Source organism: Amphiprion ocellaris, chromosome 11, assembly GCF_022539595.1.
Source record: "Amphiprion ocellaris isolate individual 3 ecotype Okinawa chromosome 11, ASM2253959v1, whole genome shotgun sequence".
Taxonomy (NCBI): Eukaryota; Metazoa; Chordata; class Actinopteri; family Pomacentridae; genus Amphiprion; species Amphiprion ocellaris.
The window spans coordinates 22,109,284-22,135,512 of record NC_072776.1 but is presented as its reverse complement, the minus strand read 5'-3'; the positions used below and the strand labels follow the sequence as shown (position 1 = coordinate 22,135,512).

At 37.5% G+C, this 26,229-nt stretch overlaps 2 protein-coding genes across 2 annotated transcripts in view; one reads left to right on the top strand and one right to left on the bottom strand.

The window, feature by feature from the left end:
- LOC111563316 (ly6/PLAUR domain-containing protein 1) overlaps positions 1-20,908 on the top strand; it is a 28,689-nt gene extending 7,781 nt beyond the window's left edge. Inside the window, exon 3 of the mRNA XM_023262350.3 lies at positions 16,510-20,908. Coding sequence (XP_023118118.2) covers positions 16,510-16,751 — 242 coding nt within the window. The 3' untranslated portion in view covers positions 16,752-20,908. The remainder of the gene's footprint in view (positions 1-16,509) is intronic.
- The window catches only part of gpr39 (G protein-coupled receptor 39), a 50,639-nt gene continuing 42,410 nt past the window's right edge, over positions 18,001-26,229 (bottom strand). Inside the window, exon 2 of the mRNA XM_023262349.3 lies at positions 18,001-20,650. Within this exon, the coding sequence (XP_023118117.2) occupies positions 20,148-20,650 (503 nt within the window). The 3' untranslated portion in view covers positions 18,001-20,147. The remainder of the gene's footprint in view (positions 20,651-26,229) is intronic.

Here is a 26,229-nt window from a genome sequence, read left to right as displayed (position 1 = left end):
TGTATGTGTAGTTGAAGTCCATTTGAGCAAAACAACTGATCTCTGCTCTAGTGTCCCCCAAGAGGTTAATCTAATGGCTGTCAAGCAAAACAATGTTCTGTTCAAGGTTTTTCTGAAAAAAAACAGCACCATTTTATGCTAACAAAACAAATAAAAATGTATGGTTCCATGAGGCTTTCTTTAACAGCAACAGTAATGCTGACTGATACCTTTATAAAGTCCTATCAAGCAGACTGCCTTAAAATAAATGTTTAATGACACAGATGAAAATGTCACAATTGCCATCTATCACTGCAGTGTGCAGTAATCTTGCCCACAGTTTGTCTTCTCACTGACGATGTGATGTCTCCACAGAGGCACCACGCTAAGTCGAGCAGTGATGACAAGACGAATAAGCGTAACGATTCCCCTTGGATTCCTCTGAAAATCAAACCACAGTGGTCGATGTGTCACAGCACAGCACGTTATGCAGCTGATGCTGATGAAAGTGGATGAGTAGCACCTTACTGGCTGAGCAGAAAATGATGTTGTTGTTGTTGTTGTGGAGAAGCCTTTTCTTTTCATACAGACATGAGACAGTGTCAAAGCTTGATTTCACAACCTGACACTGCTGCTTCTCATCTCATAAATAGGATGTTGAGGCATATTTGCTATTTCAAGGGCACTGGTTCAGTATCTACAATCATGATTACTGACATGAGACGCCTCAGCAGAGCAGCTTAAATGGGGGCATTCGAATGTTTTCCTATTGAAATATGATTGAGCCTCATAATGACCCAGTCCATGATGTGAATTCATCGGACTGGCAACATTAAGTGACCTCTAAACCAAAACCAGCGTCTGATAGTTGCTCTTCAGAATCGCCTGGAATCCGATTCAGTTCAGACAGCATATTTTGAACATAGCAATACCAGACTAATGCATAGTCTGTGGGCCAGTGCTGACCTCGTCCAGTCACTGCACTTCCCCACAAAGACACCACAGAGCAACACAGAGCAGGATGGAGACAACAGCCAATGCACATCTCCATCTCCCTGATTTCATGGCTTATCTAAATGAGCTTTTGCATTTCACAAGAGTTAATTTTCTTTATCAAGGAAAAGGAAATGAGAATGTGGTTAGTCACAGTAGTTTACATTCATTTGGCTAAATAGAGGAACTGTGCGACTGAAGTTTGTTAGTGTGTGTGGTTGGTAAATGCTATGTTTGTGTGAAAAAGCATTTAATGGACTGTGGATGCACAAAGTTTTCAAAATCACATTTTACCTAAGTAAAGCCTACACATATGTATTTAAAGTGCATTATTTGAATAATAGGTTGGAACTGGCTGAGAAATAACCAGGAGAGCGTTGATCTTCAGGTGTCAGAACACAGGAGGGAGTTTGATGCTTTATACCGTAGATGCATTAATGGGTCAAAATTGACCTGGTGAGGTCATTTTCTTGCAATATCTTTGAAATTTTTATATTTCATATTCCAGGTATTCATTAAAAAAACATGTTTTGGAAATCATTCCATTTAGTTTTTTAAGTTACCTTTTCTACTTTTAAAGAAATTGTAATATTTGCATTACTACCCCAAGCTCTTTATCACTGATAGTATCATACAAGAGGTGATGAAGTGCACAAACTTGGAGGAACGGCAAGCAACAACAGCTGTAGGAAATAAGAGGAAAATGTCAACAAAATGAATGTTGACATTCTTCTATTGCTGCTCTGTGTAATAGTCTTCTTTTTCAATTGTCAAAATGTCCAAAATCTGTTACAATGTGAAAAATAAACATATTTCAAATATGAAATCATTCTTGTGTGGACAAAAATATAATACAAACAATAATACAAATTACTATTCTTAACCAAAATGACAAAAATTGCATAAAAACACTTTTGACCCACTTATGGAAGAATGTAGGGTCCAATCATCTGTGCATCTGAGGGTTTACTGTTTAGTGACAGATTCAGCCTTTAATACAGCACAACAGTATAGTAGACCCAATTACAACATGTATGAGATGCCATCAGAAAGTTGAGAGACTGAGATAAAAATCTGAATCTGCTCCGTGATTGAAATTCGACCCTCATCCTCATTGAGATAGTCTTCTTTTGCAGTGATACACCATTTCCAGCACCTCTGCAATCCTTGGAACTTATCTGGGATAAGCACGAAATCCGTTTAAATGTGTTAAAACTGCAACCCTTCAAGATCAGTTTCATTTTGGGTAAGATGAAGAAGTCACAGGGAGACAAATCTAGTGGCAGGTGGAATGCAACAATGATGTTGTTGTGGCCACAAACTCCACATGTAATGCAGTTAACGCAGTTGCCTGACTTGTGACATTTGTTGCAGCACATGTTCACTGTGATGTGCTCTGTGTCATTTTGATCAGCCCTCCTACTAAAGGTAGCTGTGTGATCTGAAATATACCAGTAACAAAATATACATGCAATGGCTTAGTAATAATAACCACCAAAAATTTCACTAGGCTTTGCAGACAACGTTTGGCAAGTTAGGCATTTTTTTGCACTTGACACACTGCAAAACAAAACAAAACAATTAAAAATCCTACTAGGTCTGCACCGCCTGTAGACACCACGGTTCTATTATCACACTTGTTGAACTTGTTTTATAGAACTTATCCAGGTTGTTTTCTCCTGACTAGATCCTTGTTTGTGCTGTATCTACTCTCAGATGTACATCACTTTGGATAAAATCATCTGCTGAATGAAACTGTAGAACTGTAGAATATGTCATCTCATAGCACTTCACATATTTTAAACAAAGAATCCAGAGTTGCCTTTGGATTCCCTATGAGCAAGCAGTCGATGATAGTAGGAAGGAAACAAACCCTTGCTACAAAAGTTACTACAGTATAATTTGGTAATGAATATTTAAAGAAATATGTTTAATAAGAAGCAGCATTAAAATTTAACTACATCTGAAATATATAATGCTTATATATAAGCAATTTCAGATTTCTAATCTACTTGAGTGACTGACTGTTCTTTACATTCGGAAGTTGCATGTGTTCAGAATGCATCATGTTGTAAATTGTCTAGGATGGAATAAATTTTGTGAATAACCTGGTAACACTCACCAGCTGAATAAAAATTGTGACACTGTAAAAAGCACAAAATTTCAGGGTTCAAATTGTGCAGAGCACTTTAAGATGCCAACATACAGCAGTGACTGACTGATTGTTATGGTATTAACATGCTATATTATTTCTCTTAGATGGGGTTGGACTCACCACCCTGGCAACCTAAAAATAGGGAAGAAACGTGTTGACAAAGGATGGAATTTTAACCCAAACTATTATATCTTTTATTAAAAACAAAACCTAAGGATCCCATATTGTGCCCCTTTTTAGCACATTAATGAAAGTCTCAAATAGCCCCAGAAAGTGTGTTTCAGTTCAAAATACTGCAGATATTTAATGTCACCATGACTGTATAACCCCTGTATGTCTCTTTGTGTTGGCCCCGTGATAGATTGACAACTTTCCCAGAGTGTACCCTGCCTTTCACCCTATGTCAGCATATTATATGGAGATATCAGTAAATTTACAGCACAGCCATAGTTTTTAATGTGTGTATGATGAGTTTGTCAGATGACACTGCTGTTATAACACCAGTATTTCACGATGCAGAACTGCTGCTTGAGAAATGGGTCTAAAGACAGTGCTGGTTAATATGTAGTCCTAATGGCTGTGTTTCAGATACTATTTCATACTTGTTCTGTTGTCCGACAACAAAAACTGAAAAATATTTAAATGAGAACAGTTTTACTGGGAATTCAGCTGTATTAAGATATATTATCTGTGAGCACTGAGAGCAGAAATAAAGGAAACAGATGTAAACAGTGATTGAGTTTAGGTTGCACTGAAGCACAGCCGTCATGAAAACACATTAACCTACCCAGTCCTCGTTTATTGGATTTTAATCGGTCGTAATGTTTCCATCATCTCAGAAAGCCCTATCAGCATTACAGTTACCACAGAGCTCTGACCTGTGGGAATACGATCAAAGCTAATGGTAACGTTAGCGACATTACCTGTTGACACTAATGATTTTCCTGTTGGTTTGGGGACGTTGCCAATAATAATAGAATTAATAATAAAAGGAATTAATTTGGTCTTCTGTTCCTCAGATGTTTTTATGTCCACACTGTCACACACACATGTCAGCAATATAAACCAATAAGAATTTAATTGGAAATATAAACCCAGCAAATCTTCTGATGGTCATGCACTGATACTGCTGTAGGCGGTACATATATATATATATATATATATATATATATATATATATATATATATATATATATATATATATATATATATATATATATATATATATATATATATATATATTTCAGCAGAGATTTCCACTGGTCTAATGTCCATTCCTTGTGTTTCTTGACCCAAATACTCTCTTCTGCTTGTGCTTTTCCTTAGTCGTGGTTTCTTACCAGCTATTTGACCATAAAGGTCTGATGGGTGCAGTCTCCTCTGAACAGTTGCTGTAGAGATGTGTCTGCCTGTGGCATTTATCTGGGCTCTAATCTGAGGTGCTGTTAACTTGCTATTTCTGAGACTGATGACTCGGATGAACTTATCCTCATGTGAGCCAGTTTCGTCGTAGCGCTTGATGGTTTTTGCGACTGCACTTGGAGATACTGTCAAAGTTTTTGCAGACTGACTGACCTTCAGTTTTTAACGTAATGATGGAATGTTGTTTCTCTTATTTAGCTGATTGGTTCTTGTCATAATAAGGATTCTAACAGTTGTCAAATAGGGCTGTCAACTGTGTACCAACCTGACTTCTGCACAACACAACTGATGGTAAAAACCCCATTAAGGAGGCAAGAAATTCTACAGATTAACCTTGACAAGGCACACCTGTGAGGTGAAAACCATTTCAGGAGACGACCCCATGAAGCTTATGCAGAGAATACCAAGAGAGTGCAAAGCAGTAATCAAAGCAGAGGGTGGCTATTTTGAAGAATCTAAAATATAAAACATGTTTTGACTTATTTCAAACTTTTTTGTTTACTACATAATTCCATATGTGTTCATTCATAGTTTTGATGCCTTCAGTGAGAATCTACAATGTAAATAGTCATGAAAATAAAGACAAACCATTAAATGAGTGGGTGTGTCCAAACTTTTGACTGGTAGTATTGGTGAAAGTTCTGTATCTGACTAAAGCCTTCATCACCTCTCTATCATTCTAATATGGACTTTGTAGCTCCTTGATAGTGGAGAAGCTTCCCACTACATCATACTGTAACTATGATAAAAATACATTCCCCTAAAAATGTAATGCAGTTTAGTTGTATAACCTATGATTCCACAATGGAGGAAGTTATAGCTAACTAGCACAGTTACAGAAAAACCTACAAAAAAGGCTTAATGGATAGTTACTGAACAGAATGAGATGGTACAAATGCATCTAATAACTATGTAAGTAACCCTGCTGCCTAATATGTTGGCAGTTAGATCTACAGCAATTGGTTCAGCTCTTTGGTATGATGGTTATCATGAGTTTTGAAAATTTCTGCAAATACTGGTTAAAATCAGAAAACGTCTAAATTTGACAGCTTGTGTTTAGTGCATTATATTGTATGATTAAAACATTCTGAGACTTCCTTCTCTTCTCCAGACTCGTCTCTCCCCTGTTGAATTTGTATACATAACTTAATAACTCTGCTGCTGTTTTGGGATAGAGCTGCCTTCCATAAAGTTCATAAAAGTGCTGAATTTAATTACTTTGATTTCTTGATGAAATTTCTGACTTTCATCACCAAAAATGTCTGCTATCAATTTATTATCCCTACTAATCATTTATCTTGGTGACGTCTTTATGGCAGCTCATATAACAACCGCCATCTAATTTCACCGCAAAGTCTAGTTGAATTTAGATGGCTAATAAACCCCACAGAGCAGATTCATACATGCCTACCACACTGAGGGTAATGTCCCATTCCATCAGTAAGTAGATATTTTTCCACATGTCAAGGACAGTCCAGTCACTGTCACAAACAATGCAAAAGTTCTATATTTAGATAAACTGTGTCTCTTTGGCTGGCTCAGTTTGTAGCACCGTCGCATCAGAACTAGAAGATCTCTGGTTTGCGTCCCGGCCTGGGATCCAGCTGATCTATATGTTTCAACAGGCAAAATAGTACCTTGCTTCTGTCAAAACTACACAAGTACAAGCAGTGGCAGCGATTGTTTAATTTGTATGGTTAAAAAGGGATTAGAGGAGCAAAACAAGGACCTCGAGACACTTGGACATATTGGTCTTTTTAGTCCTCCTTGTGCAGCCAACCATGCCGATTCTCATTAAACTAGAACCTGTTGGTTCTCTCAGCATCCAAAGTTGTTAAGAATTTTCACCCTTTTCCTCATTAATTAACTCAGCAACATAATTTAGATTGAAGGCTGAATTTTAAGATCCAACACACGCAGATTAAACAAAATCCCTCCAAGTACTTCAAACCTTGTAGTGTCCCACTGTGCTGCTGTGTGAGTTTCAATACGCTGTTAGTTGCTAAACAAATGAAACTCATCAGCTGCCCTCCTCTTTACCAGTAGGAGAAGGTTGGAAAGCTAGAAATTGTGGTAGGTGAAGGTAGGTGTAAGCTACATGTGCCCTCTTAGGGTAATAGAAAAGCTTATTGAAATTCCATTAAGTTTTTTGTATACCCAGAAAAGCCAGACACGTTGGATTGAAAATATTTTGTTTGTAACTCAATTATATTTTATTTGTACAGTCCAATTCACAACAAAGAGAGAAACCCAACATAATCCAGTGATTCCCTTTGAGGAGCACTTGGCAACAATGGAAGAAGAAAAGATGCTTTTATCAAGAGGAAGCTTGTGATAGAATTAGGCTCAGGGAGGGCAGCTATCTGCCTCCACCAGCTGGGGTGAGTGTAATTTAACCAAAGCGGATGTTTTTTTCAAGATGTATTTGAAAGCATTCATAACGTTAGCCAGCTCTCTCTGTTAACATTATCTGAAAAAAGCTAACCTTAGCTGCTTAATTAAATATTTTATCAAGAGACCATAAATGTGTTCAAAATTAGCTATATAGGTCAATAGTGTGGCAGATTTGTCACTGTGTGTGATATATACACTACTGTTCAAAAGTTTGGGGTCACTTAGAAATGTCTATATTTTTGAAATAAAAGCATTCTTTCATTGAAGATGGCATTAAATGAATCAGACATACAATGTGGTAAATTACTATTCTAGCTGGAAATGGATGATTTTTAAAGGAATATCTCCATAGAGGTACAGAGGAACATTTCCAACAACCATCTCTCCTGTGTTCTAATGCTACATTGTGTTAACTAATGGTGTTGAAAAGCTAAATGATGATTAGAAAACCCTTGTGCAGTTATGTTAACACATGAATAAAAGTGTGAGTTTTCATGGAAAACACGAAACTGTCTGGGTGACCACAAACTTTTGAACGGTAGTGTATGAGTTTTATGTGTGTGTGTGTGTGTGTGTGTGTGTGTGTGTGTGTGTGTGTGTGTGTGTGTGTGTGTGTGTGTGTGTGTGTGTGTGTGTGTGTGTGTGTGTCTGTCTGTGTGTCTGTGTCTCTGTATCAAATCCACACTGTCATTTGCATGAAAATACGGAGTTACCATCAATATTATCAGCTATGTGCTTCATTGTTTGGTAAAAATGTTCAAAGTCTAGGCGTCTTTATGCTGACTGAAGATATGACATAATACTTAATGGTGTAAGATCAAAGGCCTATGATGAGCAGCAGTGTGAGAGTGAGTCTTATGTGGTGTATCATCGCTGTGGTTTGGAGCTGTACTGAACTACTGTTACATTAGTGGACTACAGGGTGCTGATTATCTCAGATAATTAAATGACCTAGAATCGCTTTGTTCCTTTTGTTAATCCCTGCTTCGTAGAATGGTAGATTCAGAGGAATCTGTTGAGAGCGGCGCTGTAGAGACTAAGTGATTCGACAGGAATGAAATTCACATGCTCAGAGAGCAGCCGAGCTGAGACTGATTAGGCCTCGATGAACACTCACCTCACATCTCTACGGGTTGATTACATTTCTACACAGTGACATGAAAGTGAATTAACACAGTCTGCTACAAGCATTTAGTATAGTGGTGACCAGTTCTAGACAAAACAAAACCAACAACCACAAAAAAGAGAGGAATAAGTAATAAATAGAAATAGTCCTTAAAATGGTGTGACAAAGTTTTGATGGATAGTTTATCCATCAAAAATTTGTCAACCCATCTGAAAGGAAAAAATAATAAACTTTATAGCCTTAATTGAATGAAAAGGTGCCACATTTAACACAACTATCTCAAAAGACATTTTTTTATTATTCTGCTTTTAATGATCTGTGTAATGGGTAGTGTATCATCTCTTTTCATTGCAGTTTCAATTGCTAGACAAGTTTGCCTTCAGGCAGCAGAAAATCTGCCTCTCCTAACAAGTATGAAAGCAATCCCAGTATCCAAGTTAATTCACTGTCTAGAATAAATATGTAGTACAGAAATATGTACATGTGTGATTGTTTGAAGGTGTTAAATGAAACAGACTGGATTTAAATATACACTTTTATTGTATACATTCTTTTGGAAAACTGTTTGATGATGTTAATCCCACCGTATCATGTGATTCACTGTTTTCTTCTTCTTCTGCCAGCTAAAGAGGTTATGCTAACAGGGTTGCGTTCATGTTGTGGGACACATGTTCCATGCATAATGATTATTATTTAAACTATTATGTTGATCAAAAATTTTTTTTCCCACAATTACAAGAGACATCAATGAAAAAAATAGTACCAAAAAAAGGAGATTTGAATTTAACTTTAACTGTTTTATTTGAGATTCTGTTTGGTCATCATCGGGGTGGGACAGGAGAAAAATGTCATTTTAGGGGGAACTCCAGACTTTTTTGGTATTTTAAAAAATAATTTCAAACATTCTTTTCTCCTAATTTTTTTAAAATTTAATTTAATTGTATTTTTTTAGATTTGGTCTCGGGATAATTATACAACTGCATGTTTTAGTATTTTGTACATGGATTTTTTGAAATTTGATGGGTGGGACATCAAATGTCCTCTAATTCTGTAATGACCCATGAAATCTACAACAATACAAGAAAGACAACATCTGAACAACTATAAGGTTATTTTATAGTGATGTAATATGAGCTAGTAGCACAATAAATCGGTCAGTCATCTCCACGTGTAAAGAATAGCAAACATACAGGTGATTTCTCTGTATGTGCGTAATGAGCAGCAGACTCCTTCATTGTTACTTCAGGCGGAAATGTTTTTACTCATTAAATTTCAAAGTTACCTCCCCTAATGTGATGGGTCGACACTCTGCTGTGAGCACATCAAGTCTGTTCTGGATTTAATTTTGTAGACGGCCACTCAGAGATCATCATGATCAGTGTTTAAACTGAGCTGTTGTATCTGATGCTGTTGCTAATCTGCTGTAATCACCTCAGGGGTCACATTTATTTGCATGGTTTCATTATAGATGTACCTGCTATTTTTAGATTTTGTAACAATTATGGGTAAAATCTGCAATTTCTAATTGTTTTGGAACTTTTTGGATTCTTCCAACCCCCATTGTTTAAAGCACTGTATTATGGAGATGAGGGGAGAGACTGGGAATGGGCAGACTTGGACATCCATTCACTTGTTTTAATGTGTGTTGTGCAGCTCCTGTTTAAACAGAGACATCAGTCTGTGCAGCACAACTCTTGAGTTTGTTGCAGAATTTCTTTTTTCTTTTTTAAACTTTTAATTAAACCACTGACTAAGGTTGTCTTGGAACACAAACGGGTGATTTGAATAATTTTGGTTGATTAAACCTATTTGCAGGACTTTGTGTGTGTGTGTGTGTGTGTGTGTGTGTGTGTGTGTGTGTGTGTGTGTGTGTGTGTGTGTGTGTGTGTGTGTGTGTGTGTGTGTGTGTGTGTGTGTGTGTGTCTTGTTGCACCTGCATCAAATTACTCCATTATCATTCTCATTAGTATCTCTTGTGCACATAGCATAATTTGCACAAGATGATTATCTTGTGAGCACAAGATAAAACAACATCACCTTTTGGGATTGTGGCAGTGCTGTAGATTAATCTGTCTTTTGAGGACTACAAAGAAGATGTGTTGATTCAAACCCTTTTTTCTCTGCTTACTTATTTACTATTCCTTTCAGTTTCCTGACAGGTGTTTTAAATGGAAAGTAATAGACTTCTGATGTGCTACATGAAGTCTTTGCACCCTTTCTTGTATTTCTGTGTTTGCTTAAGACTTCCCAGCTCCAACTGATCAATTCTGAAAGCTACAAAAGACTGGAGAACTTCACAAACAGCAGTCAAACAGCATCCTGTCAGCTTTTCACTGGTTCGTTTGTAAGCACTAAAGCAGCAGAGTAGAACTACCACGTGAAGAAGGAGCAATGAAAGCCGCTGAACTGTCATTTTAAAGAGTAAGAGGTGAAAATGTCAGCTGTTAAAATGTCATTTTGAGCTGTCAGTTGAAGAATAAAAATTGTTTCAGTTGATGTTTAGGGGCTGAATGCAGTTGAAACATCAATCAAAGCGTAAGCACTGAAAGCAGCTGAGTTCTCAGTCGATGACAAAGAGATAAAAGCACTTAAGTGGTCAGTTTAAATGCAGGAGAGACAGTTGAAATACCTGCCTTGTGAACAGCGTCAGAAAGCTGAAGAGAGAACTACACATGATGCAATTAGGACAAATAATAAAAACCTGAAGTCTGATTACTAAAAACTGTGGCTGAGGTCTGAAAACGCTGAATCAAAGTGATCAAGCAGGAAGGGTGATGACCCTCCAGAAGAATGTATGAATGAGTATGAAGAGACTAAAGAGCAGTTAGTGAGCATCACTGACAGCCAGCACCTCCGTAAATAGCCTGCATGATTGTTTGAGAGATGAGAAAAGCCATGAAATCTGTATTCTCAGCCAGTGACACTTCCCACTTTTATTGCAGCTCATTTTCCACTGACTGCCTATATTATCGGTTCTTGCTTTTTTCAAGTTACTGCTGAAGATAAAAACCAACAGATTATATAGCCATTTACGAGCGCAGGATTTTTTTATTCTGAGTTATTTCACATCCAGTGATGTGATAAAGAAGCATGTGAAAACTGTTGATTTTTTCACCATAGTTGGACAAAGAATCATTCGAGCTTATTTTAAATGGTCACTATTAATAAAGTTTCATAATTTAAATTAGAAAAAATATTTTCATCACACATGGAGATCCATTGGCTTAGAATTGGACTATGTGGCAAAGATTAGAACCTCCTTAAAGAGTGTCAGGTGGAGCTTGTCTAATTTAAACCTCTCACATCTGGGTGTGTTGTGTTCTTTGCTATTCAGATGGATGATGTCATCATGCCAAGATGTAAAGAGCTCTCCAGGACCTTGAGAAAAGAATTGGCTTTGCTAGGCTCTTAATTATTTTTAAAGATCTCCAAAGTATGTGAACTAAATTGTTGCACTGTGAAGAAAATCATCTACAAGTGAAGCAGATTTCAAATGATTTCCACTTTATCCAAGGCACAAAAAGAAGTTTCCATTAATGTCCAAGATTTCATCACAGGATATGCAGGCAACTGTGCAGCTGTTTCTTTCAAAATGTCAGGAAAAAGCCTTGAGTGTCCAAAATGAACATTAGCGCAAAACAGTACATACAGTTTGCCAGTAAACATACAACAAAGAGCAGGTCTTTTCGAATAAAGTGTTCTGGACAAAAGAATAAAAGATGGACTCTGTTTAGACTCAGTGATAGTTGACATGTTTGAACCGAAGACAGATTTTCCAAGTTTTTGAAGAAGAACCTCTGACCAAATGTGCAACACTATGGTGGAAATGTTTGGGATTGCTTCACTCCCTCAGAGACTGGGCATCTTGCACTCATTGATTCAATATCAAATTCTGCCTCACATTAGATATTCATTCACGAGTGCTTGAACATAATTTAAGACCATCCATCTGAAAGTTGTGCTTGAACCAGAAATGGAAGTTTCAGCAAGATATTGATCCTAAACACACTAAGAAAATTTGCCAAGGAGTGGCTCAAAGATAAGAAATGGAGGGTCATAGCATAACTTCGCCTAAGGCCAGATTTGAATCCCATTGATGTGGAACGGGCAGCACAAGTAAGAAAATCTCATCTTTTGAAACTGAAAGACTTTTGCCTGGAAGAATTTTTAAACATTTCAGCAAGTCAGTGTCACAGACTGACTGGACAATTATACTAAAGAACAAGTTATTTCTGCTAAAGGAGGAAATATCTTTTTTTGAGGCCCCACTTACATTGTCCACAGAAGAATATTACATTTGCTTGTGTAGCGAGCATACAGCAAAGAGCCGACCTTTTGAAGTAATGTACCTCTGACAGACGGATCAAAGATAAAATTGTTTGACCACAGTAAGAGTCGATGTGTTTGGTCCTCTCCAAGAGAAGAAGGGTTCAGCTATGAATCCTGCATCCTATAAGAGAATGCTTGAAGATCAGGGGAGGTCATCTGCCTGACAGTTGAGGCTGAACCTCAACAGGATCATGATCCCAAGTACACAGCAAATTTACCAGTGACTGAAAAAGAAGAAATAGAGAGTTATGGGACGGTCTAGTCAAAGTCAAGATTTGACTCCATTTTAAGTGAACGGGGCAAGATATGCAAGAAAACCTCAAATATCTTTCAATGGAACAGATTATGCTTGTAACTAAAGTTGGCCTTGGACACTGGTAGAAGTTCTGCTGTAGGGGATAATGCCAGCTTCTGAAGCTTCTGAAGCACTTAGTTTTACCTCAGAATAGGATTACATCTGTTGATATTTTTGTTGAATACATGATTTAAAAAATTAATATTTGTAGTACTGTTCAAGTGTATACCATCTTGATCTATAGGTACTGGTTCAGGTGTTGGTTATCTAAAAGTAGACGATAATTTTGACATCCTTTTTCATGTGACTAATTGGCTGTATTTGTTCCACGTGCTTCTTTTCTGGGAGTTATTTTTATTTTAAACTGCCATTTTAAGGTTTGAGTAGAAAACAGAAAAACAGATCTTCAAAAGTGTCTGCCAAGTATCTGACAGTCTGAAAAAACTGAGATATAAACAGAGTGTGAGTCAGGTTTTAATCTTCAAGCTCTGTGAGTAGACGGAGAGTTTTCCCTCCAGAGCTATGCAACATTTCACACTGTTTCCACTGGATTACTCAACACCTTCTGGGACCTCGGCTGATATTTGCAGTATATAAGACATGGCAGGATGCACAATTTAAATGAACATGCAGTTCTGCGGGTGTTACTATGCCTGCATCTGTTGCACTTGGGTGGAGGTGGGGGGGTGAAGTATTACAGGGGTTGCTAGAAGTTCATGTACTCGTCTGCATTTCTTTGAATTGAAATGTCAGCCAAATGCTAAAGCATCCCTCCAGTAATCTCACAAACAATGTCGACATGTTCCAAGAAGTATTTCATGTATATAGTGCAAAACATGAGGGGAAATGATCCTGCCAAATGGACTGGTCACAGCTGAGGTCGTCCTCTCAGACTTCATTGTGCTGTGGATTATAACTGATGGAGAAGATCAGCTTTAGTCAGATGCTTTTCAGACAAGCTTTGAAAATTGAATGCAGCCACTTAAAATGACTCCTAAAGTATAGTGTTTGGGAGATGGATTTTTCTTTCACCAAATTACACAAAACCCTCACTTTCATTTCTGCACAGACTTAATGTCAACTGACAGAGCTTTGTTAATGTCAAGGTGGGAAAGTTTCAGTCATAACATTTCAGTGTACAAAAACTCAGCAGGGTTGGATGGAGTTCCCTAATGGGCACAGATGGGTGCGCAATAAATGATCTCATCACAGAGTTCACAAATGATTGAAATGGAACAAATCACAAACTAAATGACAATTAATGAACAGTTAAGTAGTTGGTAAATAACCCTAAATAAAAAATAATGTAAAATATAAGTGTCTTCAGAACAGTGATGTTATTATCAGGAGTGTGCTGTGCTGTGTACCGTGCATACATACACTGTGTGCATCGTGGCCTGGCCATATATACAGGTTAAATAATGACAGTCATTTTGTTTTAGGTCTGACACTGTGAAGGAAATACCATTTTAGTTCATTTCAACCCCATGACAAGTGGAAATGGACTAGAATGGTAGATTTTCCTACCCAGAGGCAACTGTACCAGGACCAGGCCATATCACAACCTATAACATTTTTCAACGTTTGCCAGGTTTGGCACAGTCACCACCACCTGGTACTACTAAGGCTCAGTGAAATCAGCGTTAACTGTCTCATTCCTGCAAAAGTTAGGTGCAAGTAAAAATGTCAACTCTTGCTGGAGTTTTTCAAATCTGCTTAAGACCTGGTGATTAGGACAAGAAGAATTATTATATTTCAATATTCTCTCAAGTGTCTCTGATCCATAGAGCTCAAGGTTCCCTCACAGTTTTGCAGATTTGTTTTATTTTTTCAACTGGAAATTAAAAAAAAAAAAAAAAAAAGAAGCTCCTGGCTTAAAGGGTAAATTCAGTTTGATGTAATGTAATGCTGTGTTCGTGTCACATCATTTAAACCTTGAGTCTGAGATATGGAAAATTTCTGGCATGCTAATAGTTCTGCAGTGTTTTGTGTTATTCTGCGTTAGTTGGAGCACTGCTGTGAAGGATCTCCTCAAACCAGGCGTGAAGAGTCGCAGTAGGAGGAGCACAGCTGTAATGAATGATGTTAATGGTGGGTCATTTTCATAAGTTGCACCAGCGGTGTGGTTCAGTGAGGCAGCACAATACCAGGACGCTGAAACTGGCTGAAATGTAGGTGTTATTAATGCTTTTAATTACACCCATGCTCTTCCTGCTGTGGCAAGTCAAAATGTGTTTTTAAATATCTAAATGTAGATGTCAGTCAGTTCTGATGCGTGTAACACCGCATGGTCCCAAGAGTGTGTTTAATCAGAAACTTAAATGAAAGCATCTGTGTAAATTAACCAAAAAGGAAGAACTGGATGAATGTTGAAATGATATGGACCTGTAACTGTAGCTGTGGTTGATACAAATTCATGTGCTCCTCATTAATCCTTAATTAAACCTTACTGACATTCACAGGAAGTATTTTTTTGCACATTTTTTTTTTATCAAACATCTGGCAAATATTTAAATGACATAAATATAGCAAATATGTTTTGTGTTTGTACCTGATTATTTATTTTAACAATAATAAGTCCTAACAGTATTTGTCTGATTTTGATTGCATATATATTCTTATATCTGCAGTTGATGTGTGTTGTGAGGTCACATGAATGTGCTGTTGACTTTATACCAGGCTGTGTGCCACAACCTGTTTATTTATAGCTAAAAATGAACCAAGCAACAAACTGATTGTCAGTGGACAAAGCTTGAGTTATTGCTAGTGTAACTAATGATGGTCCCATTTGATTTGGGTGTTCCTGGAGAGAGGACAGACAGGAGAAATCACAAACACAAAGTTCATATCATGCAATGGTGGCATATAAATGTATGGAGAATGAAAGAGAGAAGAGTTGAGGAAAGATGCTCAGTGCACCCTGGGAAGTCTCCCAGCAACCTGAGCGGATAGCAGCATAACTAAAGTGTTCAGGGTCACCTGAGCTAGCTCTAACTAAAAGTTTATTTGACTTATATAACTGCTTAATTCACTCGTGATGTGTCTTTTAGCTTATAAAAAACATATAAAAAGTGTAGCTGAGACATTATCAATGTCATTTATCACAGCTGCCTTTTCACTTCTTATTAATGTCCTAATGTCATACAAATGCAGAGCAAGTAGATGTAATTCACTGTTTGATGAAAGAGAACTTGGAAATGATGGAGTTATGTCTTGCCATTTTTTGAATGTCAAAAGGAAAAGGAAACTAGGCCATAATCCTAGCGGCTTGTCTTGCTGCAGGGTGGATCAGCCTTGATCAGCCCTGCCAGTGTTGCCATAGATTGACTGATGGCTTGTTTTTGTTGCTGCTACCTCAGAGTTCCCCTGCATCATCTGCCTTGTAAGAGTAACTCGCTAATGCATGTTTCTGCTGGACCACTGCTTTTTCAGCATGGTTCACAATTCTCTGTTTTACAGTCCACTGTGTGACTCACTGGTTGTTATCAGTGACTCCAAGTGAAAAAAGATGTCAGAATCACAGAGTTCCTCAGCTACAGAAGACAGTTAAGTGTAATGATTTAGTTGCATTAGCAGCTATAAAGACCTGAACTCATGTTTCCCTCAAAAATGGGATCCCTTAGATGAAAGAATAGATCCTATTTATCCCCAATTACATGCACCCATCTCACTGTATCCGTCCTTGTTCACTTTCCGACGCACACACACACACACACACACACACACACACACACACACACACACACACACACACACACACACACACTGTAATCCTCTCATTATTATCCTAATACATCCATTTCTGTCTTTTTTCAGGGATACACTATCGCAAGTCCTGTGCCTCATCAGGAGCCTGTCTTATCGCTTCTTCTGGCTACCAGCAGTTCTGCACCGGCAAGCTCAACTCAGTGTGCATCACCTGCTGCAACACACCACTGTGTAATGGACCACGACAGAGGAAACGACCCCAGCCCTCCGCTGCCATCACCCTGAACATGCCACAGCTCCCAGTGTTCCTCCTCCACATTGTCCTCTTGCTGTCCTCCACCCTTTGCTGACAGACCTTTGTACACTGAGTTAAGATGTGTGTTTAAAATGTTCTACTGCTGACAGTAGAGGCCACAGGAACTGGAACCATATAAGCTGAGACATGAATACACTGAAATGTTTATATGTGAGCAAGCTTCATCCGGTGTTTCTTCTGGTGAGTCACTGGCGTTCTGTTGCAGCTTGCCTTTAAAGTTCAAAAGCGAAAACTGCATACACTGGAAAATGTCATAATCACGCGTCATGTCTTAAAGATGATCATGGTGCAGCTTCATGGGCAGCTGGGTCAGGATAGGGCCATGGACAGCTTCTCGCTGTTATGTTGGACAACAAGTGGCTCACCCTCATTTGTCATTATTTACAAGTCTAGTAAGACACATTACTGGAAAGAAACTAAGTGTAAATTCTTTTAGATGATCACCAGAATAAATCCATGATTTTTGCTGTCTGACACCATTACCTGGAACAATTACTAATTTTACAGTGTTACAAAATAAAAAAGACAATATATGATCAATGACAAACACGATATAATTCAATGATTGTTAATAGAAAACTGCAGGTTAGATAGTTGGTTTGATGTAGACAACAATTTTCCTCCATTAATTCTTCAGCAGCCATTACAGTCAGTTCACAGATGTTGTACATAGAACTACAAGTTCATGATGATATGGGGCTTTTTTCAACTACTTATCACAGCACCCCCTGCTGTCTGAAGTATGGTATAATGTAGGGCTGTACAATCTGGGACTCTTCAAGATGATGGACCATGCCAACTTTTTGGCATTTTTCCACCAAGTCTCTTCAAAGAGACTTGATAAAGGATGTTACAAAGGTGTCTTAGATAAACATGACTGAACATGGCGCTTCTATCAGTACAGAGTAAGTCTGAATTCAATGTGGAATCCAAACTCCTGAAGATGGGAGGATGTAGTACAATCATTTTGCAACTGGGACAGCAGCGTCCTTGCTAATACCACTAGCTCAACTCGGTTCTGGTGATTTTACTTCAACACAGCTGTATGTCCCTGTCCTGCTCCATCATAACTCTAAATATCTAACTGACTGTGAGATACAGCTAAAAGCCTGTCATTCAATTAAAAAGTAAATCTATTTTAATGTAGACAGCACTGTCTCTGTTCATTGACATTTATTTAAATGAAGCAATGTCTGTTGGCTAAATAAAAGAACCTCAAAGTTCACAATCAGAAAGCCCTGTTGTAATAATTTTACATTCAGGCAAATAATATGGCAACAAAAAATATTTTAATCATTTATTTACTTCTGCAACCAAAATTCTTCCAAAAGATATTATGTTCTATATAAAAACGCTACAGATATGCCAGAGCCATGGTGGGATAAGACTGTAGTCCTTGGCAAAAGGAAAACTCATTGTTGGTTGTTTATCTCAGAGTCTGAGCTGCTAACAGTTGAGATGACTGGATAAGTACAGAAAAAACAGAAAGGTACTTAGCAGTTCTCAACAAATCAGCTTCCAAAGTGTCTTCGATGAAAAAGCCAGAGTAGGAACACAGTCATTTGGACTGAAATAGAACAGTTCTTAGGCCACAACTGATGACATTAGACAAGTACAAACAAAGGATTCAAACTGAGAAAGGGATATTACAGATGGTAACATATGATTATGGATAACGTAGCAAGGTAAGGTAATGAGCTTGCAATTATTACCTTACCAACTTGCAAAAAGTTGGTAGAGATCATTCATTTACGAGCAAAAATCCTATCTGATTTAAATATGGCCCAATTCCCTTTAACTTGTGCAGTGAAACACCACTCCTAGTGCTCCTGCCATGTTTGCAGCACTCTCTGGAAGTCCAATTCTGAAAATCCATCCATCATCTATACAACGCTTAATCCTCATTAGGGTCGCGCAGGGAGGCTGGAGTCTATCCCAGCTGACGAAGGGCAAAGGAGGGGGACACACTGGACAGGTCACCAGTCTATCACAGAGCTACATATAGAGACAAACAATCACACTCACTTTCACACCTACCGACAATTTAGAATCACCATCAGCATGTTTTGGACAGTGAGAGGAAGCCGGAGTAACCAAAGAAGAACATGCAAACTCCATGCAGAAAGATCTCGGGAAGGCCAGGATGCGAACCTGGGATTGTCTAGCTGCAAGGCAAAAGTGCTAACCACCAAGCTACTGTGCAGCCCCCAATTCTGAACAGTTGGTGTGATTTCACTGTGGACCTCAAATTTTTTGCAAAGAGCAAATATCACATTCGGTATCAAAGTAACCTGACCTTCATATTGGAGATCAACACCGGTGACAAGTTAAGTCTACAACTACAACCTAGAGACTAAACAGGTCCTAAAGACTGAAGAAGGAACATCAGGTCAATGGCACAACTAAAAGTATACCCTGTTTTGTTCTGCATTCAAGCTGTGGTGCACAATGAATTTGTTCTTCTGGGTGTAAATGTCATCGCTGAGTTCTACTGTGATGTTCTAAAGCGTCTGAGGGAGAACATCTGGGGCAAATAACCTGAATATGGTACATGTCATCGTTCACTAACAGCATATGAAAATATACACATTATTTGGTGGCACCAGCACAATTGTAGCTCCTTGCCTCACCAGATTTGGCTTGCTGTGTCTTTATCCTCTTCTCCAAAATGACATTTAACTTGATTGGTCAGCATTTCGCACAGTAGAAGAGATTTCAAGGGAGTGTTCTAAATGTGGCAGGAGCACTGGGGCCAGTGTTTTACTGCACAAGGAAACTACTTTAAAGCGCCCCACAAATAATATTCCATTGCTTTTTCAAAAGTTGGGTTAACATAAAAAGTGTCTTTATTGCAGGTCTCGGCACATAATATCAAGTTTTCTTTTCCTTTGGAGGTGGCCAGAAACCTAACCGAACCCTGTGGAGCTTTCATGTAAACAAATACAGAAATGGTCATACTTATTGTTTACTGATATATCTCTGAAAGACTGTTTTACGGTGGTTTCTTTTTAAAAGCTTGTAGATCATTGTGCAACCTGCTATTTCAGCTGTGGCTACTGTCCTCATGGGCCTGCTAGAACATGAGTTGCAAACACAACAGGGAACCACTCATTAGTGCACTACTACTAGTGGTCCACTTGGTACCTTTAATTTGAACTGAAGCTGTGGGGTTTCATGCTTATCTAAATGGCTGAGCTTTAGTGTTATCATTTTATGATTTAATAACAATATCACAATTTTAGATTAAATGTCTTTTCCAGATGTCCCATCTGTTGCATCATATTGTCAGATCTGTCTGAACGTATACTGTGTTTGCTGTGTATAAGAAATATCTGTGTATTTGTTTCTGATGCCACAGCAAAAGCGCCCATGGATAAAGCAGTTTCTGCTATGTTTATTTTTACTGTGTTGCATTAAATTGTACAGCACATTATATTTCACCCTCTGACGGAACATCTATCTTTGGTTTGAGATATGAATCTGGCTGTTCAGTCATGCTCAATGACGTCTGAGTATCTGATCCCACTCCTGAGTCACTCTGACTCTGAAAAGTTGTGAAAGTGGGTGGAGTTTTCTCCTCTGCCGTGGTGGAGCGGTTCATCTTGTTGCGACGCAGTGACTTCAGCAGCAGGGGCTGGAGGGAACGCCCAGAGGCAGCACTGGAGTGCTGCAGTGTGCGTTTGTTGATGTGTTCAATGGTGAGTTTGCACCGCAGCACCTGGACAAACACCTCCCTGAACTGCCTGGAGGACAGGTTGTAGAGGAACGGATTGATGACGGAGCTGAGGTAGAAGAAGGTGTCGGCCACCGGGTGGAGGGTGACGTAGCTCCGGAAGTAGGCAGTAGTCCAGCGGGACTTGGGCAGGGCGGCCATCATCAGACGCCGAATCTGGCTGGGAAGCCAGCACACCATCAATGATCCTACGATGAGGCCTGGGGAAAAGTCACAAACACAAAAGATGAAAGGAAAGAAGGGAACACTGACAGAAAAACCATGAAGATTATGAAAGCAAAAGAACAGGTTCAAGGAACAGTTTTACTTGATTTCTGCTGAGAGATGAGAAGATTAATGTTGCTCTCATGTCAGTTTGCTAAATATATGATAATATTCAATATAGAATAGTATGGACACAGGAGGAATACATGATATGTGGTTTGAAAGGCATACTAAATAAAATTTTAAAAAGTCAATGTTGCAATATTTGTCAACACCAGAACATCTAGAAAGGAATAACAGAAAGGATAATTGGTTTTGCACCTTGTTGACTAGCACTTTAATCAACATGTTCACCAAGAATAAACCTTTTGCATCAAATATTGTAAAAGGAAAAAAAAATTCTGTGCTGCAAGTGAGAAGTCTTGACGGTCACATTTGTAGTTATGTGAGAAAAATCAGATACTATTTGGATGAATTGCAAGCTGTGCTTACACAAAGCAGAGAGGAGATACAAACGTATTAGAGAGACTGAGAGCAAAATAAAACATAGCTGAGCAATAAAATAATTACAACACAGTTCAAAAACAGTATACAGTTGGGCAAGCTGTTGAAAGATCGCTAAAATATTGTAAAACATTCTAGAGTTGATATGCAGAGCAGCGCAAAAAACATTAAGTTTGTAGAGGTTGTAAAACGTAAACAGTAAAATATAGTATGCTGCCATTTTCCCTAGTATTGGTAATAACTGTGGCCACATGTTGTTCATACTGATGCCTGTTTTTCTTTTAATTGTTGCTAATTAAATAATTTTTTTAAAAAATAGTTTGTTTTTTAGACGTATAACATTATAACTTCATTGTGCTGCACAAAATACATTTAATTTCTTCTTACTTCCAGCCATGGTTGTGCTGTTCCCATAATGATGCAGTACTTTATATTGCAGTGAAAAATGAGTTCACAGTGAGGAAAATGTGTAAAGAGTAAAAAATACCAAGAAACTATCTGCGGTTCAGAAGGTTCATTTGTGCAAATACAAGGATGATAATGTAAAGAACAATCTTTCAACAATTTCAACAGTAGCAGTGACTTGGAGCCTTGTGTCACCAAGAGGTCATCATTTAAGCATCAAAGACTTTACTTTTGAACAGAACTTGTCTAGTTGTCAAACAACTTGTCATTTCTCTAAATCATCTCATTTCATCTAAATGTGTGAAAAGTTAATTAGTGAGTTTTAGAGTTGCAGGTAGTTACATTACTTTTTTAACATTCAGCAGAGCCTGACCAGCTGTGTCCTCCTGTTTTTCAAATCTTTATGCTAAGCTAACACTCTGCCAGCTATTATGTTTAACTCACACATATGAGAGTGGGACTAACCTTCTTGACAAATTCTAGTGAAGAAAGAAGTATTAGTGAATTGCATTTCTGATGCAGCTTGTCTCTAAACACTCAGACAGATTCATGATAACAACACTGACCTCTGTATACAGTATGTGTTCATGTGTGCAGTATTTGCGACATGACGTCATTTCATAGTAAATACACACTACCGTTCAAAAGTTTTGGGTCCCCTAGGCAATTTCATGTTTTCCATGAAAACTCACACTTTTATTCACATGCTAACATAATTGCACAAGGGTTTTCTAATCATCACTTAGCATTTCAACACCATTAGCTAACACAATGTAGCATTAGAACACAGGAGTGATGGTTGCTGGAAATGTTCCTCTGTACCTCTATGGAGATATTCCATTAAAAATCAGCTGTTTCCAGCTAGAATAGTCATTTACCACATTAACAACATCTAGGCTGTATTTCTGATTAATGTTTTCTTCATTGAAAAAAATGCTTTTCTTTCAAAAATTGGACACAAAGGGCATTTCTAAGTGATCCCAAACTGTTGAATGGTAGTGCATGCTGTTGCCATATCATCTACACATATCCGAAATTGGAATTTGACTGCAAGGCCTGATTGGCTCTTTGCTTGGTATCACTAAACCATGACTTGTGGACACCAGTTCACAAAGGTACACTATCCTTGTAGACTAATTTTTAATTAACATTTTCATTTTATCACAAAAATGTCAGAGCCCCATGATGAAGACAGCAACATTGTTTTCCTTTGGGAGAAAAAAGACTGATTCAGTTGGACATGATTGAAATCACACTGGCTGATGTTTTATTCCTCCCAGTCTGATCCTGTTTTTCAGATGTACTGCAAATTCTCCCCCCTCTAAAAAAAAATATATATATATCAAAAAATGACCTGCAGTGTCAGCACCCTGCACTGTTGGATGTCATTTTATCACTGATTCACCAAAGTGAAAACGAGTGCATTGACCTCCAGACCACATGATAGTCTCTCTGCCTGCTAAACACTGGTGGAATGTGCTGTGTAAATTTACTCAAGTACTGTGTTTGCCCTCCACATTTCAGAGGGAATCACTATAGTTTATACTCCACTAAGTTTGTTTGACAGCTTTTGAAACTGATTATTTTCTTTACAAAATTAGGATTTGTGATTCAAAACATGATATGGGTTGTGAATTAGTGATTTAGTGAAAGTGAATTAATCTATTTACACCAAATTACTTGTTAAAACCACAACAGCAGTGGGAATAACAAAATGTCAGGTTTCACAGAGAACGAGCAAACTACAAAATGGGTTGAAAGTCATAAACAGAACTGAACTGCCAGATTCTTGTCACAGGAGTTCTGGTAAACCCGGGCATTTTAAACAGCCAGATGTGGTGGAGGAGCCAACAGCAGCAGACATCTCAGGACACATCCAGCCACACAGGAAGAGACCTACAGGTAGACACTCAAACCTCTTCATGCACACTTTGAGACAAAAATAGTCACACAAAAGATGGGGGGAAAACACTAGAAAAAGGTTAATAATATTGCCAGGGTGGTAACATTGTTATATAATATAATTTAATGTAATTTAATGTTTAACTCTATTAAACAGACAAAATATTGAATGAGATAATTCAACAACATACATGTCATTATGAAATGAAACAAAATTTTTAAAATACAAATATTAGAAATTACAGATAGAGTATTTTCCATCATTAAACATTTAAAAAATACAATTAAACAAGAAGAATGTTAAACATTTTTAAAAATGCAAAACATTTAATCAGATTATTAAACCCTTAAAAAGACAAAACATTTAATTAAAAAATTAAATGTTTAAATAGAAAATTACATCTTAAAGACAATAAAACTTCAAATAGGAATTAAACAGAAAATACAATGAAGCATTTAAAAAGAAAACTAAACATTAAAAGGTGGTATATGTACATATAATTTAATTGTATTTAATGTTTAACTCTATTAAACAGACAAAATAATGAATTAGATAATTCAACAACATACAAGTCATTATGAAATTGAACAAATTTTTTAAAATACAAATATTAAAAATTACAGATAAAATATTTTCCATAATTAAACATTTAAAAAATAAAATTAAAGAATATTAAACATTTTTTAAAAATGCAAAACATTTAATTAGATTATTAAACCTTTAAAAAGACAAAACATTTAATTAAAAAATTAAATGTTTAATTAGAAAATTACATCTTAAATTTCTTAAATCTTTTTAATAATAAAACTTTTATAAAGTTTTATTGTATTAATTTTTTTCATTTGATTTAATTGCTTTTTGTTATGTAGTTTATTTCTTTAATCTTCTTTTTCTGTCAAGATTTTAACCCCAACCTTAAAAATGAAACAAACCCTTAAATCACAATGAAAATACTTTTGTTGTCACAATCATGAGTTAGTCAATTATTCAGTTTATCAGTGAAACTTTATTTGTTTAGCACCTTTTACACAGATGACAAAACTAAACAAGCAAAGACAAAAAACTATGATTAAAACTCAAAAACATAAAAAAAAAAAACAACAATAAAAAAAAGATTTAACATGGTAATAAAATATGTTGTGTCCAGGGGATGGAGGGAGTTTATTGAAGTCTTCTTGGGCTCACATGGTAAATCATTTAAAATATAAACTTGATATTCAGTCTAAGGAAACTGCAGAGTGACAGAAGAACCAACAATATCTCCTGTTTTCTCCTTTAATGAGTTGATTCTTCTTGTGCTTTCAGACCAAAGAACTACAGACTCTTCACAACCTGCTCAAACTCTTGGTACAGGACCTCACCACACGGGTCAAGAAGGTTTCCGTCTCATTTCTACTCTGAAGCTCACCTTCTCCTGCTCAAACTACTGACAAATGTTTCTGCTGCTCTAAAGTCTGGTCTCCAGAACTTCCTAAAAACTCTCAAAGTCTCTTCTGCTGCAGGTTGCTTGTAGAACTGTTCCAGAAAACCTCACTAAACCACATGGAGGGGCCTCAAGATAGTCGTCCAAATGAAACCGTACAAAAACCAAACTAGCACAACCCAAACGCTAAAGTCTCCTGCAGCCTACCAGAGAACCTCTGAGAACAGAGAATAAGGACAGGAACTCTTACCTTCTGGACAACCAACGTTGGTTCACAAGAATACAGAATGTGTCTGACCAAAAACCTCTGAAGACTCACTACAGCCAAGATAAAGACACAACTCAGCTGCACCAAATCCACTAATCACTGCCCACATTAGCACCATGTGCTAACTGTGGCTAAAGAACCTCATATACCAAGACAACTATCCAGTACAAAGCCCTAAAACACACCAAGAAACACATTAAAGACAATTTTACTGCTGGAAGCTGCAAGCCAACACCTAAAGAAGAAACTCAGCAACGGAGCCAAACCCAGTTCAGTGGTGAAGAGAACCAGAGGAAATGTTTGTCTGCAGCCAAATGAAGCAGGAAGATACTGAGCTGCTCAGGTGTTCCTGATAACACCAAGCAGCCACCTGGACAGCCAATAGGAACACAGCTTACTGGAAGTCCAGAGGGCTGGGTTAGTGAAGGAAATTTAGTTTAAAGTTGAAGCAGAAAGTTAACAAAGAAAGTTGAAAACCACCTTCTGATACCTGAAATCTCTGAGTTTTCACACAAAGAACACCTGAACATGTCAAACTGGTTCCATAGTAGAACCATCATTGTAAAAACGTCATAGTATGGTGTGTTGCTCAAAAAACATTAGGACCTGGCTGTCAGGGGACAAACATGTAAGAAACATGAGAACAGAACCCAACCAGTAGGTCACAGTTTATCATTCCCCAGTCATCTCCTGAAGTCCATATGGTGAGAGACATCAGTATCTGGTTGTTAATTTACCAGAGGATGCTTATAATCATGCTGATGTGGTCTGTACTCTACAGTATTTTAGTGACTCAATAAATGCCTAAGTTGTTTTTTTTTTTTAAATGCTTTTTAGTTTTTAATAAACATTTAAGAGCCTATATGTAATCAATAAATGGCCTTTGCCTATTTTAAGAAAAACTCACTCAGAACTCTAATATGTTAACAGTACTAAATAAATCGATAAATACATGCATACACACAAAAATAAGTTAATACATTAACTGTGTTAAGATAAGATTTAGATTTTAAAAAAGTTGTTTATGTTTTTGCAGAAGCCAGTATTGCTCACTGGTTGGTCATTACATTTT